At 39.1% G+C, this 18,438-nt stretch overlaps 1 protein-coding gene and 1 long non-coding RNA gene across 17 annotated transcripts in view; one reads left to right on the top strand and one right to left on the bottom strand.

Annotated features, from left to right (window-relative positions):
• jakmip3 (Janus kinase and microtubule interacting protein 3) overlaps positions 1-18,438 on the bottom strand; it is a 64,725-nt gene that overhangs the window by 21,007 nt on the left and 25,280 nt on the right. For 9 of the 16 annotated variants that reach the window (XM_065262416.2, XM_065262417.2, XM_065262420.2 and 6 more), the window contains one exon: positions 528-728. The exons of the other annotated variants lie outside the window; for them this stretch is intronic. In XM_065262416.2, coding sequence (XP_065118488.2) covers positions 528-728 — 201 coding nt within the window. The remainder of the gene's footprint in view (positions 1-527; positions 729-18,438) is intronic. 16 annotated transcript variants of the gene reach the window in all.
• LOC135728324 (uncharacterized) lies at positions 11,639-16,036 on the top strand. The gene is made up of 2 exons (XR_012337922.1): positions 11,639-11,810; positions 15,853-16,036. It is a non-coding gene; the product is annotated as an uncharacterized lncRNA (long non-coding RNA).

Raw genomic sequence — 18,438 nt, 5'->3', positions numbered from 1 at the left:
ATGTATTCCTCTAACCCAGATGCATTAATATCAACCTCCTGTCAAATATATTTACTGCACACCTGTACCATATTTAAACAAATGAAAAAGTAATTTTTGGGATTTATTGTTTTCATTTTAAAGATTGAAATCAATGTGAAATCAAACTATGATGCCCCTAATAAAAAAGAAAAAAGAAAAAAATTAAATATTGAGAAAATCGAATTGTCCAAATGTGGTCCTTAGCAACACATATTACTTATGATAAATAATTTAAAATATATATATATTTACAGTATGAAATGTACAAAATATCTTCATGGAACATGATCTTAATATCCTAATGATCTTTGGCATAAAAATAGTTACTTTTAACCCATAAAATGTATGTGTTGGCTGTTGCTATAAATATACCCGTACGACTTATGATGGTTTTGTGGTGCAGGGTCACAGATATGACACATATGGGTTGAGGACAACTAACTCCATAGCTGTTAGTCAAACATAAAGTGCAAAAACTGAGAGGTTAATAAAGTAATGATGCTTACAGGGTTAGCTATGCCCTCTGCTGAGTCTCCTGTAGCGGGTGAATTAGGGCCCTCTCGTCTGGGGCTGGAGTCTCGCAGCAGGGCCAGCTGTGTGTCTACAGCCTGTTTCTGCTGCTGTAGTCTCCACGTGTAGCCCGCCTGAGCGTTGAGCTCTCTCTCCAGCCCACAGACGTGACGCTCCTTTACTTTAATCTCATCCATCTACAGGACAGAACACAACACAATGTGCTCATAAACACTCATGCACACACACACAGGGACGCATGCACACACACAGTACTTAAACTACTGTTTATAAGTTTAGGGTCACTTCTCAGCTTAAGTGAAAAGTATTTTTTTTGACCTTACAAACCTTTAGATCATCTGAAGGTGTATCCTTAAATGTCTGAAATTAGTTTCATGTAGAAATGTAGGTAACACTTTAATTGAAGGGGTGTTCATAAGACTGACATGACACCTTCATAATCATGACATGACAAGTGCTATTGTAACCCAGGGTAAAGTTTCAATGTTCTTTCGGATTTGTTCTGTTGTTGTATTTGTTATAATTGTTATTATATATAAACACCATGATGTTGTTAATTTTATTTGTATTTTTTGTTGTTGTTTAAATAATGTTATAAATGACAAATTTCTTTATTTTACTCATGTGCTCACTCATGGGGGGTAAGATGTCCAATCCGGGTTGAGGTCAAGGTGAAAGGGGCGGAGATATAGCGGAATGAGGAAGGAAAATTCTGGGCGCACGAGGGAGAGAAGCGTGTGACTCACTGGTGTCAATAGGCATAAATATAGCATAAATAATGCTGTAATGATTTACTGTTCGTGTCTGTAGTTAATGGTTGTCTACCTGAGAACTATATGTTTACTACAGAGACGGGTAAGAGTTATTTCCTAACGGAATATTCTTGTGTGGTGTTAAATCTATCTGCCGTTTACTAATTCAGTGAATGGACTCATTACAGAGACTTGAACATTGTTTAGCTTGATCAGCTGGACTATTTGTTCACATTACGAATCGTCGTCATGGAGATTCATGGTAATTCGCGTGAAAGATGACACCATTAAATCGCTGAGTGAGAACCTCACGTTGATAACAGGATATCGGACATCTACCTCGGGAGGTGAAGCACGCTTCTCTTAAAAGAGGAGTTAAGGTACCTTTTTCTATTTAATGCTCCACGGAGTGAAGAGAGTTTCTTATTGTTTTGCAACGCACCCCAGCTGCGATCAGGCCTGCAACGTTTATTTTAGACTTTGTACTTTGGGGTTTAAATTTGATTTCAATCTGCCGGCATATTGGGGAAAATGTTGTGATTTGTAAATATGTGAGTTGAAGCTCATATGAAAGACTATGTCATTTGAAAAGGTTTGAAAGAGATTTTATGTTTATTTGTTTAAAGCATTGTGTATAGAGTTATTTGTACAGGTAAATTGTTTCACTGAAACACTCAGTTAATCTGTATACATTTTATTGGTTTCTTTAAATTATAATTGAAATATAACTATTTTACTTTTACTTTAGTAAATTGTTATCCAGTTTGAACTTGAACGTTTCACTGTTATTTTTATTAGCATACATTCAGAGTATATGGTTATTTGAAATCTTATTTCTTTTTCCCTTGTGTTGATGGTTAATATTTACCTTGTAACATATTTAAAGGTAAGCAAACCATTATTTCATTTTGGATATTACTATAACATTAAGTTAAGGGGCCCAAGGATAGATACTAGTAACACATACCTGCTAAGTAAGAGAATAAATAACAACTCAGACTCTTTAGTAAAAAGGGGATGTTTTATTGGCACGGACCCAGAGCGTTTCTAACTTACCTGTTAAAGAGAGAGTGTTAAAAGCGCTACATAAATTGGAGGCACCGCTGGGATCCTTGGGTGTCCATTCAAAGTTGAGTCTTTAAAGAAAAACGAACAGCTGCATTATTTTGTAGTGCTGTATAACTATGGCAGCCCGTTTGTTGTACCCTGAGCTTGTTAAGGAGCTCAAAGGATGGTGTCGAGGAGAAATGCTCCATGAACAACATGCCCTTTTGGTAATAGTCCCGGAAGATGTTGAAATTTCTGAAATTGAAGATAGCCTGCAAGCTGTAAAAAGTTTAGGGAGAGTAAGGGTGAGGGGACGAATATACAATGCCAAACTTGACAGTTTAACCGTTTTATGTGAATGTAAAGAAGAAGTAGATCCTTCAAAAGTCCCACCTGAAATACTGCCCACAGGAGCGCAGGCAGCATGGATGATAGTCACACTGCCTCCAGACGCCTCCCCTACTGTAAGGCCTGCTGATAAACAAGATGATAAAAATGAAGGTGCAGAGTCATTTTATGGGGCACATGATGGTTCCGCAGAGTCCATTATTCGGGCCGTGGGGGATTTACTCTCTAAGGTAGAAAAACCTGTGGGAGATGGCAGTAGCTATCGCCGGCTCAGAGTTTTCTCAGGGATTGTGCCCACTCCTGCGGGAGAAGAGTCTTTAGAGCATTGGCTTGAACAAGCTCACCTGATGGTAGAAGAGACTGATTGCTCTACCAAAGAGAAACGACGCAGGATTATGGAAAGTTTACGAGGTCCAGCATTAGCTATAGTCAAAGCGGTACGAGCGACTATTGCTGATCTAAAACCAGAACAGTGCTTAGAGGCCATTGAAAGTGCTTTTGGCACAGCAGAATCTGGAGAGGAACTTTACATTGCTTTCAGGCTAATGCAGCAGCAGCCAAAGGAGAAACTTTCTGATTTTCTCAAAAGGCTGGAACAATCGTTAACTAAAGTATTACAACGAGGCGGTCTGTCAGCTGAATCGGCAAACAGGGCCAGAGTGGAACAGCTGCTCAGGGGAGCTGTTGCTTCTGACTTAATGCTGGTTAATCTGAAGTTGAGAGAGAGGAAAGCAAACCCGCCATCGTTTTTAGAGTTACTGAATGAGATTCGCGTGGAAGAGGAATATGAGTCTTCTAGAGCGAAGTTAACTTCAACCGTGCATAAAGTTCAGGTCAAAACAGAAATTGACAGTAGACAGACAGAAATCCAAGCCTTAAAAGCTGAGTTAAAAGAACTCAAAGTAATGGTTGCTTCCATGACAACTAACCCTCACCCTAATGTGAAAGATGAAGTGTCAACATGTTCAGTCATGCAAACTACCACACTAGAAAGTAATCTGAACCCTGAAGTGATTGCTCTGAAAAAACAGGTCAAGAGACTTCAACAGAAAGTTCAGAGCAAAAAGTCCATCCCACCTGTGGCAGCTTTGCCTGTAGAGACTTTCAGAACTGTTCGCAATACTTACAAACCAAACAATTCCAGCGATGCGGATGAATATTACTGTTATCGCTGTGGGGAAAATGGGCACTTCGCATCAAAATGTAAAAATAACGAAAACCAGGCAAAAGTTATCCAAAGGCTAATTCAGTCGCTAAAGAAAGCCAAAGGTAAGGACGTACCATTACCAGAACCGAATGACAGTACAACCAACTGTTCAGTAAAACGGAGTGCAGTAGATGTACAGAAACCACAGCATCTGCCGGTAGGCCTGATCGGCCCCACATCCATTGTCTCACTAAAAGTGAATGGACAGGAATGTGATGCGCTGCTGGACAGTGGCTCGCAAGTAACGATAATATTTGAAGCTTGGTATAAACGGTATCTGTCTGACGTTCCCATTCACCCAGTCAAAGGTTTAGCCATTTGGGGGCTAAGCGAGTCCAGCTATCCCTATTTGGGGTATGTTATGGTAGATGTGGAATTTCCGGCGAGGACCATAGGGGCTCAGGAAACCCTGTCAGTACTGGCTTTGATCTGTCCAGGGCCACATACTCCAGACCAGACCCCAATTATTTTAGGAACAAATGCTAACCTGTTCAAACGTTTGGCTAAATTGTGTAGAGAAAATGCTGGAGTGGACATTGCACATACCTTAGGCATAAATGTCAGTTCCCCTTCTGAAGAGGGTGTGGGTGGAACTGCAGAGATGACTGGTGAAGAGTGTGCTGTAGGCAGTGTAGTGTGGGTTGGGCCTGGCTCCTTGTCCATGTCTCCTGGAGGGGAATGTTTGGCAATTTGTAAATTGGATTTGCAAAAGCCAATGGAGCGAGAGGTTCTTCTAGTAGAGGCTTCTTCTCATGTTACACTTCCTAGTGGGGTATTACTACAACCTATGATTGTCCCATGTTCTGAAATCGACATCAACCACTTTTCAGTATTAATACAGAATGAATCTAAGAAGGACACTGAAATTCCTGTGGGGACAGTGGTGGGTCATGTGTACCACATAGACCCTGTAATTTCAGCCACTCCAACAGAAGAGTTTGATGCAAATCTCATTAACTTTGGAAACTCCCCCATTCCTGAGACATGGAAACTGAGACTTCGACAGAAATTGGCAGAACGAGCTGGTGTGTTCTCACTACATGAATGGGATGTGGGGTTAGCCACTGGGGTGGAACACCACATTCGACTAACTGATCAAAGGCCCTTTCGTGAGCGGTCACGCCGTTTAGCTCCTGCAGACATTGAAGATGTACGAAGTCATCTTCAGGACCTTATGAAAGCAGGCATTATTAAGGAGTCACGGAGCCCCTACGCCTCCCCGATCGTAGTAGCCCGAAAGAAGAACGGCAATGTGAGGTTGTGCATAGACTATCGCACACTAAATGCTCGTACTGTTCCCGACCAATATACAACACCCCGCATTGAGGATGCACTAGATTGCTTGTCAGGAAGTTGTTGGTTTTCCGTCATAGACCTCAGAAGTGGCTACTACCAAATAGCCATGAATGAAGCTGACAAAGAGAAGACAGCTTTCATTTGCCCCTTAGGTTTTTTCCAATTTGAGCGTATGCCGCAGGGCGTTACGGGGGCTCCAGCGACTTTCCAACGTCTAATGGAAAAAACTGTAGGTGACATGAACCTTCTTCAGGTTTTAGTTTATCTAGATGACCTCATTATCTTTGGAAAGTCGCTGGAAGAACATGAAGAGAGGCTTCTGAAGGTCTTAGACCGTCTCCAGGAAACTGGATTGAAGGTATCCTTAGACAAATGTCAGTTTTGTCAAACCGAAGTGAAGTATGTGGGACACATAGTGTCAGCCAAAGGTATTGCTACAGACCCGGACAAAGTAAAGGCCGTCCGCGATTGGCCACAGCCTACCAACCTTAAGTCTCTTAGGTCTTTCCTAGGTTTCTGCGGTTATTATCGGAGGTTTATAGCCAATTACGCTGCAATTGTCAGACCTCTGACTGAGCTTACAAAGGGTTATGCACCCACTAGGCAGGGTAAAAAGTCTGACAAGGATAACTGCAAAACCTACTTAAATGAGTCTGAGCCCTTTGGGAATAGGTGGGATCAGTCGTGTACAGATTCGTTTCATCAGATCATTCAGTGTCTCACTAATGCTCCTGTCCTAGCTTTTGCAGACCCCAAAAAACCCTACACTTTACATGTAGATGCCAGTCTACAAGGGTTAGGTGCAGTCTTGTATCAGGAGCATTCGGGGGGTCTCAAACCTATAGCATTTGCCAGTAGGAAATTAAGTAACTCTGAGCAGAGGTATCACATCCACCAATTGGAATTTCTTTCTTTGAAATGGGCAGTCGTGGATAAATTCCATGATTATCTATATGGAGCCACCTTCACTGTTCATACTGACAATAACCCACTTACTTATGTGCTCACCACGGCAAAGCTCAATGCCACGGGCCATCGCTGGCTTGCTGCCCTAGCTACATACAACTTTGATGTGGTGTATCGGCCAGGCAAGGCCAATATTGATGCAGATTTTCTGTCCCGAAATCTGGCAGGAGATGAGAAAGATGGAGGATGGCAGAGAATGTCTGAGACAGAGGTGAAGTCTCTATGCCAGCGTGTTCAGGCTGAGTTAGAGCTCAACAAATCATCTAGGTGTGTGGACCAATTGGGAGCCTCGCCAGAATGCATTCCCGAGGTGTATGCTTTTCCTGCTCTGCTGAGTTGTGACTTCCTGGAGCAGAAATCCATGAGTGATCTGATCAAAGCCCAAAGGAGTGATGATGTTCTGAAGCAAGTAATCGAATCTTTGAAAAAAGGAAAGTGGCCGGCAGATGTAAAGCCGAATACTGAGTTGTGGCTTCTTAAACATGAAGTTAATAGACTCATTATGAAAGATGGGTTGCTTTACAGGAACACCAAATCTCCCTCTGGAGAAGAGATCTCTCAGTTGGTCATGCCTGCTGAATTTCGAGAGACTGTTTGCAAGCTGTTACACGATGACATGGGTCATTTAGGTGCAGAAAGAACTACTAATCTTTTAAGGAGTAGATTTTATTGGCCCAAAATGGCTAGTGAGGTGGAACAGTACATCAAGAATTGTGGGGAGTGCATTACTCGCAAAACACCTTACACTAAAGCTGCTCCTTTGCACCAGATTACAAGCAATGGCCCTATGGATCTGGTCTGTATAGATTTTCTCTCTTTAGAGCCCGATTCTAAGGGACTGAGTAACATTTTGGTGGTCACCGATCATTTTACACGGTACGCACAGGCGTTTCCATCGAAGAATCAGACTGCACGTACTGTAGCTAAAATCTTAGTGGACAAGTATTTTGTACATTATGGTTTACCTGGTAGAATCCATTCCGACCAAGGGCGTGACTTTGAGAGCCAGTTAATCAAAGAGCTGTTGTTGCTGTTGGGCATTCGTAAGTCACGTACCACCCCATATCACCCTCAAGGTGACCCTCAGCCTGAGCGGTTTAACCGTACATTGCTCTCGATGTTGGGGACCTTGGGGCGAGAGAAAAAACGTCAATGGAGTCAGCATGTAGGGTATCTTGTCCATGCCTATAATAGCACAAAATGTGACGCCACTGGTTACTCTCCCTATTTTTTGATGTTCGGAAGAGAAGCCAAACTTCCTGTTGATCTTTGTTTCCAGACTTCATCGGGGGAAAAGGATGGAAAACTACATTCTCAGTACGTGGTTAAGCTAAAAAGGGATTTAGATGAAGCTTATCGGCTTGCAGTGGAAGTTTCAAACAAAGTACACCAAAGAAACAAGAAAGCATATGACAGTTCAGTAAGATTCCAGAGACTAGATGTTGGTGATAGAGTGTTACTGAAAAATCTAGGATTGAGAGGAAAACACAAACTTCAGAGTCGATGGAGTTCTGTGCCCTATGTTGTTGTAGGTAAAATGCCCAACTTGCCAGTGTATCGGGTGAGACCAGAAAAGGGTAGTGAAGGAGTAAAAGCAATACATCGTGATCACCTCCTACCTATTACACAGTCAGTGAGGATGCTGGAAAACCCTGTGAGAGATGCAGCACCTGGAAAACCAAAAAGACTATCAAACTCAAGCCACAGGGTGTCAAAAGAGACTAAAAGACATTATGCTGAAGTAACTGACTCCTCAGAATCGGAGTATGAAAGGGCGGGTGTTCCTTACCAAGCTTACATGCCCAGGTGGTTGCAAAGTCGGATGACAAGGGACCGCTCGCTCACTTACAGCGTAGGTGAGCCCGAGAGCCATAGTGAAGAACAAAATGACAGTGATCCGGTTGAAGAAGAGTGCATAGATGAAAATGTTTGTGCAGAATCAGAATCAGAATTTGAACCGGACACTGTAAATATGTCTGAAAGCCAGAGACTGGGGTCAAAAGTGGTTATGCCTCCCAGTCAGAGATCCCGCAGTAAGCGACTTATAAAGCCTGTTATTAGATTGACTTATGATGAACCGGGCAAGTGTAGTGACCACCCCATTGAAATAGTTCATAGAGGGGTCATTATTAAATTGGGTCAAAGTTAAGAAAAATAAAGGGGAACTGAGATAAATCACCCTTGAGTTTGAGTTCACTGTCTGATAGGGACATTCAGACTATTAGAAGGGGGAGGGTGTAACCCAGGGTAAAGTTTCAATGTTCTTTCGGATTTGTTCTGTTGTTGTATTTGTTATAATTGTTATTATATATAAACACCATGATGTTGTTAATTTTATTTGTATTTTTTGTTGTTGTTTAAATAATGTTATAAATGACAAATTTCTTTATTTTACTCATGTGCTCACTCATGGGGGGTAAGATGTCCAATCCGGGTTGAGGTCAAGGTGAAAGGGGCGGAGATATAGCGGAATGAGGAAGGAAAATTCTGGGCGCACGAGGGAGAGAAGCGTGTGACTCACTGGTGTCAATAGGCATAAATATAGCATAAATAATGCTGTAATGATTTACTGTTCGTGTCTGTAGTTAATGGTTGTCTACCTGAGAACTATATGTTTACTACAGAGACGGGTAAGAGTTATTTCCTAACGGAATATTCTTGTGTGGTGTTAAATCTATCTGCCGTTTACTAATTCAGTGAATGGACTCATTACAGAGACTTGAACATTGTTTAGCTTGATCAGCTGGACTATTTGTTCACATTACGAATCGTCGTCATGGAGATTCATGGTAATTCGCGTGAAAGATGACACCATTAAATCGCTGAGTGAGAACCTCACGTTGATAACAGGATATCGGACATCTACCTCGGGAGGTGAAGCACGCTTCTCTTAAAAGAGGAGTTAAGGTACCTTTTTCTATTTAATGCTCCACGGAGTGAAGAGAGTTTCTTATTGTTTTGCAACGCACCCCAGCTGCGATCAGGCCTGCAACGTTTATTTTAGACTTTGTACTTTGGGGTTTAAATTTGATTTCAATCTGCCGGCATATTGGGGAAAATGTTGTGATTTGTAAATATGTGAGTTGAAGCTCATATGAAAGACTATGTCATTTGAAAAGGTTTGAAAGAGATTTTATGTTTATTTGTTTAAAGCATTGTGTATAGAGTTATTTGTACAGGTAAATTGTTTCACTGAAACACTCAGTTAATCTGTATACATTTTATTGGTTTCTTTAAATTATAATTGAAATATAACTATTTTACTTTTACTTTAGTAAATTGTTATCCAGTTTGAACTTGAACGTTTCACTGTTATTTTTATTAGCATACATTCAGAGTATATGGTTATTTGAAATCTTATTTCTTTTTCCCTTGTGTTGATGGTTAATATTTACCTTGTAACATATTTAAAGGTAAGCAAACCATTATTTCATTTTGGATATTACTATAACATTAAGTTAAGGGGCCCAAGGATAGATACTAGTAACACATACCTGCTAAGTAAGAGAATAAATAACAACTCAGACTCTTTAGTAAAAAGGGGATGTTTTATTGGCACGGACCCAGAGCGTTTCTAACTTACCTGTTAAAGAGAGAGTGTTAAAAGCGCTACACTATGAACATAAAGGAGATTTTATGCATGTTTATTACAACTGTCATTAAGGGCCCTATCTTGCACCCAGCGCAATTGACTTTGTCAGTGACGCATGTATCATTCGTATTTTGCACCGGCGCACAGCGGGTTTTTCAATCCACAGACGCACGTCGGCAAACTAGGGAATGAACTTGCGCTCCCTGGGCGGTTCAGCGCAAAAAAGGAGGCGTGTTGCGGCGCAAACCATCCCTGATGCTATTTTGCAGTTTCAAAAAACAATTGCGCCACTGACCAGAAAAAACTAGTCAGTGGGGCATTGCACGTTGTTGTTCATTATGCTATTTTAAGGGCGCATGCTTGACCATAATGTATAGGGTGCACAACGCGCACACACTTTGCTTATCTAATCTAGACAGATGCAACAGTTATTTTTGCAAATCATAAATTGTTACACTAAAAAATATTAACACATGAGATAAGGGGAATCATAGTGGTGAGCATTGTGGTGATAATTTTTATTTATTGTGTGGCTGCATTAAAAAATGATCATGCAAATAACGATTAAAATATTTTCATAAGTTTTGTGTGGCTGTATTATGTTTATTTTATGTAAATAATAATTAAAATGTTTTCATAAGAAACCTTAACATATGTGAACTTGATGTGTAAGTGTACTTTGGGGTTGGACTGCTTGCGTTTCTTGGCTTTCAGAGGTGAGGGTGGACGCAGCGATGTCCTCTGCTGGCGTCAGGTCATGTGTAGAGGCAGATCCACCTCCCGTTACACGGCGTGCCCGATTTATGCTGGCAAGCTTGGGATTCCCCCGTCTCCTGACATCATTGTAGCGCTTGCCTACATAGCCATTGTGGCTATTTCCTCCCACGCCTGTTTAACCGACGCTGATTTGGGCGGGTTTCTCCTATCCCCATACAAAACAACTTCTCTGTCTTTGACTGCTCTTACAAGAACGTCGGTCTCCTCGGCTGTGAACCGCTCCTGGCGTGCGCCTGGTAAATCCGTCATAATAATAGCAACCCGCTATGGAACTTGCACCCTTGCGTTTAAAGGGAATGTTGGATAGCGTTCTGATTGGTTTATTTGATGTTACACCCAAACCACACCTATGAATAATGAACCTACTTCAGACCAACCCCTTATTGATTTGCGCCTGGCGCAAGAGTTATTTCTCCCGCCGGGAAAATAGCAACAGCGCCCAAGATCCGCCCACAAAGTCACTTGCGCTTTGCGCTTCGCACTTGCGTTTCAGATCGTTAAAATAGGGCCCTAAGTGTTAATAATCTGTCAAATAGTTTTATAACAACATCATGAATATTCTTCAGTTCATAATGTTTTTTTTTTTTAAGTTTCCTCCACATGTTTAAAAAATAAAATTAATAATTTAATAATAAAAAGAATTAGAATAATAATTAAAATGGATAAATTAATATTTTATTGCATTTGTAGACCGATTCACCTCAAATAAATGAAAAAGGACAATAATGGCTTAAGCCATGGTAGTACATATCGCTGCAAAGTTAATAAAATTACAGTAAATTAAATTTGTGGCAGAAAATTTCAGAACCCTCTGTGTGAGGAAGAACAAGTTCTGTTAGTGTCAGTTTTTTATGTCTGTTGCAGGGCCGGCCCGAGGCATAAGCGAACCAAGCGGCTGCTTAGGGCCCCGCTGGCCACCAGGGGGCCCCCGCCCCAATCGTTTTTTTATTTTTATTTTTTTATACAATTAAATAACTTAAACAGGTAGCCTAATATAAATGGATGAATGAATGAATACGAATTTATAAATGAATAATTTAAGACAAGAAAATTTTGATTTGCAGAAAACTATGTGTCTGCAGTGCTAGCGTTTTAGTCAGGCGCAACATAGACACCTGCGCCACCTGCGCGTCGGCGCGCAAGTGCACAACGTCGTCACTCACTGTAAACAATGATGAGCCATTTGACATGTCAAAAAAAAGGATATATCCCTCTGGGGCCGAAAAGAGAACAAAGAAAAGGACCGAGGATGAGAAAAAAGAGCAAGATAAAGGTATGTTTGCATGATTATATACAGTATGTTTAATTTGTGTTAGTGGTATGACAGATCGACGTTAATCTGTGACCGTGATCGACCCACGGTTCGGCTCGCATGCGCTTAAATAGTGAAAGTTTATCATTTGCACGTGTTTCAAAGGCTTGCAAAAGTTAACATTTTAAGTGATTTTAAACAATTTATCCCGCAAAAAGGCGCTAAAGTGAGCAGTATTCTGCAAGCCCATGCGGTTTAAATTGTCCAGCCCAGCTCCCTTCAGAGATCAGAACACTAACACTTGATGTTTAAACTTTAGAGAGAGTTACGCTATTTTGTGTCATACTGTAGTCCATTAACATATATTTGAGGAATAGAGCACTGAAAAGAACATAACGTTTTTATGCTCCGCCGTCTGTATTTCCGTCTGTGTGAGCGCGCCGCGTATAAGTGCACTTAGTAGGGCACACATAAAATCTTTCTGTTCTTGACAGGGCACATACAAACAAAATGATATCCACAGTACTCTTTTCCAATAAAAACAGTTGTTTATGTCTTTAGACGCTTTATGTATTCACCTTATTTTCCACGACAAGAAGGGCGGCGCCATTGCGCTCATTTTGTCAACGTTCTTCCGGCTGCATATGATGAGCAGCTGAGGCAGTGGCTGAAGGCGACGCGTTAAACTTAAAAAGCTCACTCAAAATGTGTGGAAGAAAAGAATAACATTAGGTCTTAACAGAAGGGAAGAAGTGGTTTATAGTAGACTAAGATTGGGTCATACAGGTCTTAATGGCACACTCAGGATAATAGGGAAGAATAACGGTCTATGTACTGAATGTCAAGTAATGGAAAATGTAGATCATGTTTTGTTTAATTGCAGGAAGTACACAGAATATAGACAACAATGGAAAGAGAGAGAGGCTGAAAGTGGCATAGAAAACACCCTTAAGGAAGAAGGAATGAAGAGTGATAAGATCAAATCCCTATTTATCTTTTTGAGTGAGTCAGGTTTAATTAAGAGGATCTAGGATCCCTAATTGTTTTTTTTTTTTTTTTTTTTTTTTTTTTTTTTTTTTTTTTTTTTGATAGTCTGATTATAGTCTGTTAAGTCCCTTTGCACACTCCTGTACAGTAGGTGGCGGTATGCACCAATGAGATGTGATTCGCCAATAAAGTAAAGAAGAAGAAGAAGAAAAAGCTCACTCAAGTGCCTTTATGTTTGTTTCTTACCAATTTTAACGGATGGGGAGCCGACTGAGGAACACCCTAATCCCAAGTAATGGTTCGACTACGATGTTCCGGTAACTTTAAACCACGCCGGGTGTTGAAAAGGTGGTCAGTTTCAGGTAAGCTATCTTAGCTAAATGTGCTCTTTCGCCTAACATTAGATTTGTGACGTCCGTTCTACGAATAAACTTAAGATCAGTAACGTTAGTTTATAAAATGCAATTATTTTGAATGATTTTCATTGCCCACTTATATTTTTATATTTAAGATAAGACAACAATATATTATAGCACATTACATTCTTACAGTAGCTCACGTGATTCATACAAGTTACCGAGATTTCAGATGCTAGGAGGTCAGTTAATTTCTCATTCAGATATTGATGATATTAAACGACATATTATTTAACACTGAAGTTAAAGGTTGTGTGTATAATGTTTCTGTCTCTTTTTAATGCATCTCTCTTACACACTGTTCTGTTTAAGTATGGATGTCATTTATAAATTAATTCTCATGATGCAAGTTTCTTTTAAATACTAACATAAAAATGTTTATGGTTATATTATTTTCACAGATGGATTGATGTTTAGTGATGCAGTGGACAACTGTGAGAATGATACAATCAACCTGTTCCTAAACTGTGATGCAGAAACACAATGAGAGGATCCATCTGTCTCTGACCACAACTACAAAATCACAACTCAACCTGAAGCAACCTACATCTGATATGGGAAAACAACCTTGCAGTTTCCCGGACAGGGCTTATTCTGGTCCCAGGCTACAATGCTTATTTGAGCTACGATAATTTAAAAACACCTTGTACTGAAATACCTCAACATATATGAGTGCCATTGTTTTGTCACAAGATGTGCACCAGTCTTGTTTTTTTTGTAGGGTTTGTTTGTAAAAACTAAAATGTCCTAATATAATTAAGGCCTAGTCCTGTAAACCCTGTCCGAGAAACTGCTTCAATGCTTCTGCTTCATGTGTTGAGCTGGCACAAATGTACATATCTCTGCTGAGAAACAACAATCTTTGTCAGCTTTACACAGGGTTGATATTGCATGCATTACACAGTCGCTAAGCACGTCACCATTACATACACTTGGGATCAGCTCCTGATGACTCTGATAAAGCTGTGTCTTAATTCATTGCAGGGTGGTCTTGCTGAAAAGCTGTTTATTAGTCCATAGTTATTTTTATAAACCTTTACAATGTGACCTGATTTTACCCGTTGTAAAGTTACATTAAACCTTCATATGTGATCAGATGTCATGCAGTGATATTAAACATTTACAATGTGATCTGTTGTGCATTTATATTAAACCTTTATAATGTGATCAGATATTACCTGCCATGCAGTTATATTAAACATTTACAATGTGATCAGATGTTACCTGTCATGTAGTTATATTAAACCTTTACAATGTAATCAGATATTGTGCAGTTATATTAAACATTTACAATGTGATCAGATGTTACCTGTCATGTAGTTATATTAAATCTTTACAATGTGATCAGATGTTACCTGTCATGCAGTTATATAAACCTTACAGTGTGATCAGATATTATCTGTAAGGAATTTCCTAAACCATATGTGAGCTGATCCACTTAAAAGGATTTAAGTCTCCTGATTTGAAGGAATAAGTGTTGGCAAGTTTGCAAATGAATTCAATCATGGTACATTACCACATAAAAACGAAATAGATATTGGACTGGCTAAGGTGCACATTTGCTTTAAAAAAGACGAAATCACTGTGTAAATATTGGTAAGCATAATTACTTTAATAATGTTGCTCCATCAACTCCTTCTGACACGACGAGGTAATAAAATATGTCCCATAGGTTACTTGCCGCGGCCGCTTCATATTGTCTAACCACGAGAAGATTGATGGGACATTATAAGACTATCCGAGCGTCGTATCAAGTTTTCTCCGTGCTCCTAATTTAAAACATTTACAGCAGTTGCGATATTTGTCATTTCGCTAAAGTTATAGTGAACTACAAACATTCTTCTAACCACCAAACTAGCTACCGAATGCACTGTGCCATATTAGCAGCGGAAGTCGGTTGACAAAATGCGGAAGAGCGAAGAATTGAAAAGGGGCGTGGCGGAATAAGGTGAATAGATTAGGCAGAAACCAGGTCCGTGCTTCTCTTAAAGAGACAGTAACCTTAATTAACCTACTTAAGTCTGTGTCATTAATGTTAATCAAACCTTCCAAGACAAAGAGAAAATCACTTCTGTAGCTCTAAAAAAGAATAATTATATTTAATTCATACAATAAAGTGTTATGATTTATTTGATTTGATTTCTGTACCTAATGCTAATTTTAGCCCTTACTTACTGGCAACTTTGTTCTTTTTATAAATGTTTGTAAGTAATTTCTTCATTTTTTTATTAGTTTTTCCAACCCCTTATTCTGCTGATCCGAAAAATGATCAGATCTGTGCCTCAAAAACCATAATGTGATCCGAACTGTGAGTTTTGTGATCCATCACACCCCTAGCTAGCATTGCTGTATGTGTTGAAGTGAACGTTCCAACATCGGTAACGTTCCAGCTTCATAGGCAAAGCACATGCGCTCTCTGTCTAAGATCTTTGGTAAGAGATGGTATTGCACTTTACGAGAATATATACCAATACCATGTTGGGTAGGGAGATTTCTGTGATGAAAATGGACTTCAATCTTATTTATATGGTGGGTAGTGATGTAACAGTGCTATCCTATATTTATTTATGTATTGCTTGTTGTGTAAGTAATGAAAAATAAGCAAAATAAACTCATTCTGCTCGATCAACTATGCACTTATCCAATGCTATTTTTTTCAGGAACACTGTTGAAGTACTTTGGAGCACAACCAACTCCACCCGCCCCTGATGTTTCATCAAGTGTCAGTGTCTCCACAGCTGATGATGCAGCAGATGAGGTTTTTCTTGTTGGCCAATGTTAACATTCCATAGCCTGTTAATATGACATGACACATTGAAGAATAAAGTATTTTATTTAAGTATAGATTTTTTTCATTATTTAAATTATTATTCATTTATAATGTAACACTAGAGCGTGACATTTGTGTCCGCGTGGTGGGAGGGGGGGCCCCCAAACACATTCTGCTTAGGGCCCCCAAGAGGCTCAGGCCGGCACTGGTCTGTTGCAAGGTATTCACAATTATTTGACATAGTATTAACACATGTTATTAAATGTAATGTTAACCCATAAAGCTAGGTAGTTTCTTAAGTTTGATAATTATTTTGCTATGTCATGTTTATGACAAGTTATGATGTATTGATTTATGTCAAGTTGTCATAACAAAGACAATACATACAATGTCATCTTTACATTAAAAATAACATAATTGTACAAATGACACTTTTATCATAAACATGCATAAAATCTCCTTCATGTTCATGACACATGTCATGTCATGATTATGAAGGTGTCATGTCAATCTTATGAACACCCCTTCAAGTAAAGTTCTTTCATTTCAAAAGTGAAGTTTGATTTAATAAAGGTGTTTTCAAATTTATGTAAAATGCAAAAACTATTGTAATCTTGATTCATGGTAATATTTACTACATGTGTAATAAAAATGAATTAAAACTCTTTTGTGAGTGAGCTACCTTAGGGGTTTGTGTACAGGCACATAAACAGCACACAACCTTTAAAATGAAATTAGTATGGACAGGGTTTTATCCAACATTTATCTGCGCTTTTATGACTTTATATGCGCTATTATTTAGCACAGTGAGCTACACTGCATGTTCAGAAATTTAATGCCAAATAAAAAGGTTAAATCTCTTCTAAAAAAGGTCAAATATTATTAAAATTATGATTTTTTTGACACTGAAGATGCTGAAATATTATACGTTTTGATTCATGTTTAACATTTCTGGTCACAGCACAACTTTATTATTATGATGAGTTTACTATTATTTTAAAATGTGATAAAAGGGGGTAAATGACCTTAAATATTTAAATGGTGTAAAACACAACATCAGCAAGACCACATTACAATATAAGCTACAAAAGGACATAACATTCAGGGATCTATTTCTCTATATAGGGAAATAGATTTTTAACATAATATATAAACTTTACATCAGCTCTAACCCAGCAAGCAATTTTGTTTTTAAAAGACATAAGAACACAGCCCAGACGTCTTGGCTAAAACAAGGCAACATTTCAGTGATTGAAATACACTAAATAAATAAATGAAACCAAACCAAACACCTTGTAATCACTGTTGACTTTGCTTACATGATGTAATATCATACATTTCACAAGTTAATCATAGCAGGACTATATCGGGTCTATACATAACCTAGACAATGAAACGACGACTGTTGCTTTCTGGAAGTTGCATGCTTTGGTAGAAGCCACAAACTTTCAAAGTACAAAGTTAATAATGTTGTGATTTATCTTGCTGCTGGTTGGTTTGATTCATGATTTTTAAGTCTTTATTGAAGAATGATTGATGAAGAAATATGGAAAATATTTCCAGTCACTTAAGACTTTTTAAATTTGCCTGCTGCACAGACACATGTATGCATATCGATGCTTTTCCACAAGCAGCAGTTGCCATGACAACATGTGTGCTGGACAGTGACAAGCCACACCCCTTTCTCAAAGCAGAACTAAACTACAGTAGCTGCGCAGCTTTAACAGCAATCTGTCATTAACACAACCCAAACTTTACAAGATTAAACCACAATGATATTTGGTGTTTTTGATATGCTTTTGGATGAAGGCCACTGGAAAAAAACACCTCATTTATAAAACATTCACATCAGCACCAGCCAATTTCAGGTGTGCCCAGAATGTCTCTGTAAAGTAAATACGCCACATATTTATTATAGGATGTCAAAAATGCCCCTCTTTGAGTGTGAGCAAAAATGCACTGTTTTCGTGTCTGTACCTTTAAATGCAAATGAGCCTTACTCCCTTGCCAACAGAGACAGTGAGCACTTTTAGATCAATTAAATCTGATTCCTGTGAATACAGTCTGAGACAATACTATCTCACAATTGAGATAAAGAAGACAGCATACAACTCACTGAGGGTGGAAGACTGTTAGTCAGTGCCCGTGGGCGGGGCTTTATCAGTGTGACCTCACATTAACAAGAGAACCAAAACGCCATGTCTAAAGAGGCTGCTTTGGAGATAAAAAAAATGAGTGGGTATATTTTTTCATTGTAGGGTGGTTGTGTTGCCAACACACATTTATGTCCACCTTGTAAAAGTAGATTTTGCATAATAGGTGATCTTTAACATTTTGAATTTTGGATATATTTTCAGGACAAAAAGCTAGATAAATATTTGCAAAAATGAATACCTTACAAGCAAAAGAAATTATCTCTATAAATAAATGCAAAATTGAAGACTGTAATGTAACCACACACATAGAAACTGCCCGG

This window comes from Paramisgurnus dabryanus, chromosome 1 (assembly GCF_030506205.2).
Source record: "Paramisgurnus dabryanus chromosome 1, PD_genome_1.1, whole genome shotgun sequence".
Lineage (NCBI taxonomy): Eukaryota > Metazoa > Chordata > Actinopteri > Cypriniformes > Cobitidae > Paramisgurnus > Paramisgurnus dabryanus.
The sequence above is the reverse complement of the archived record's forward strand: the minus strand, read 5'-3'. Positions and strand labels throughout refer to the sequence as shown.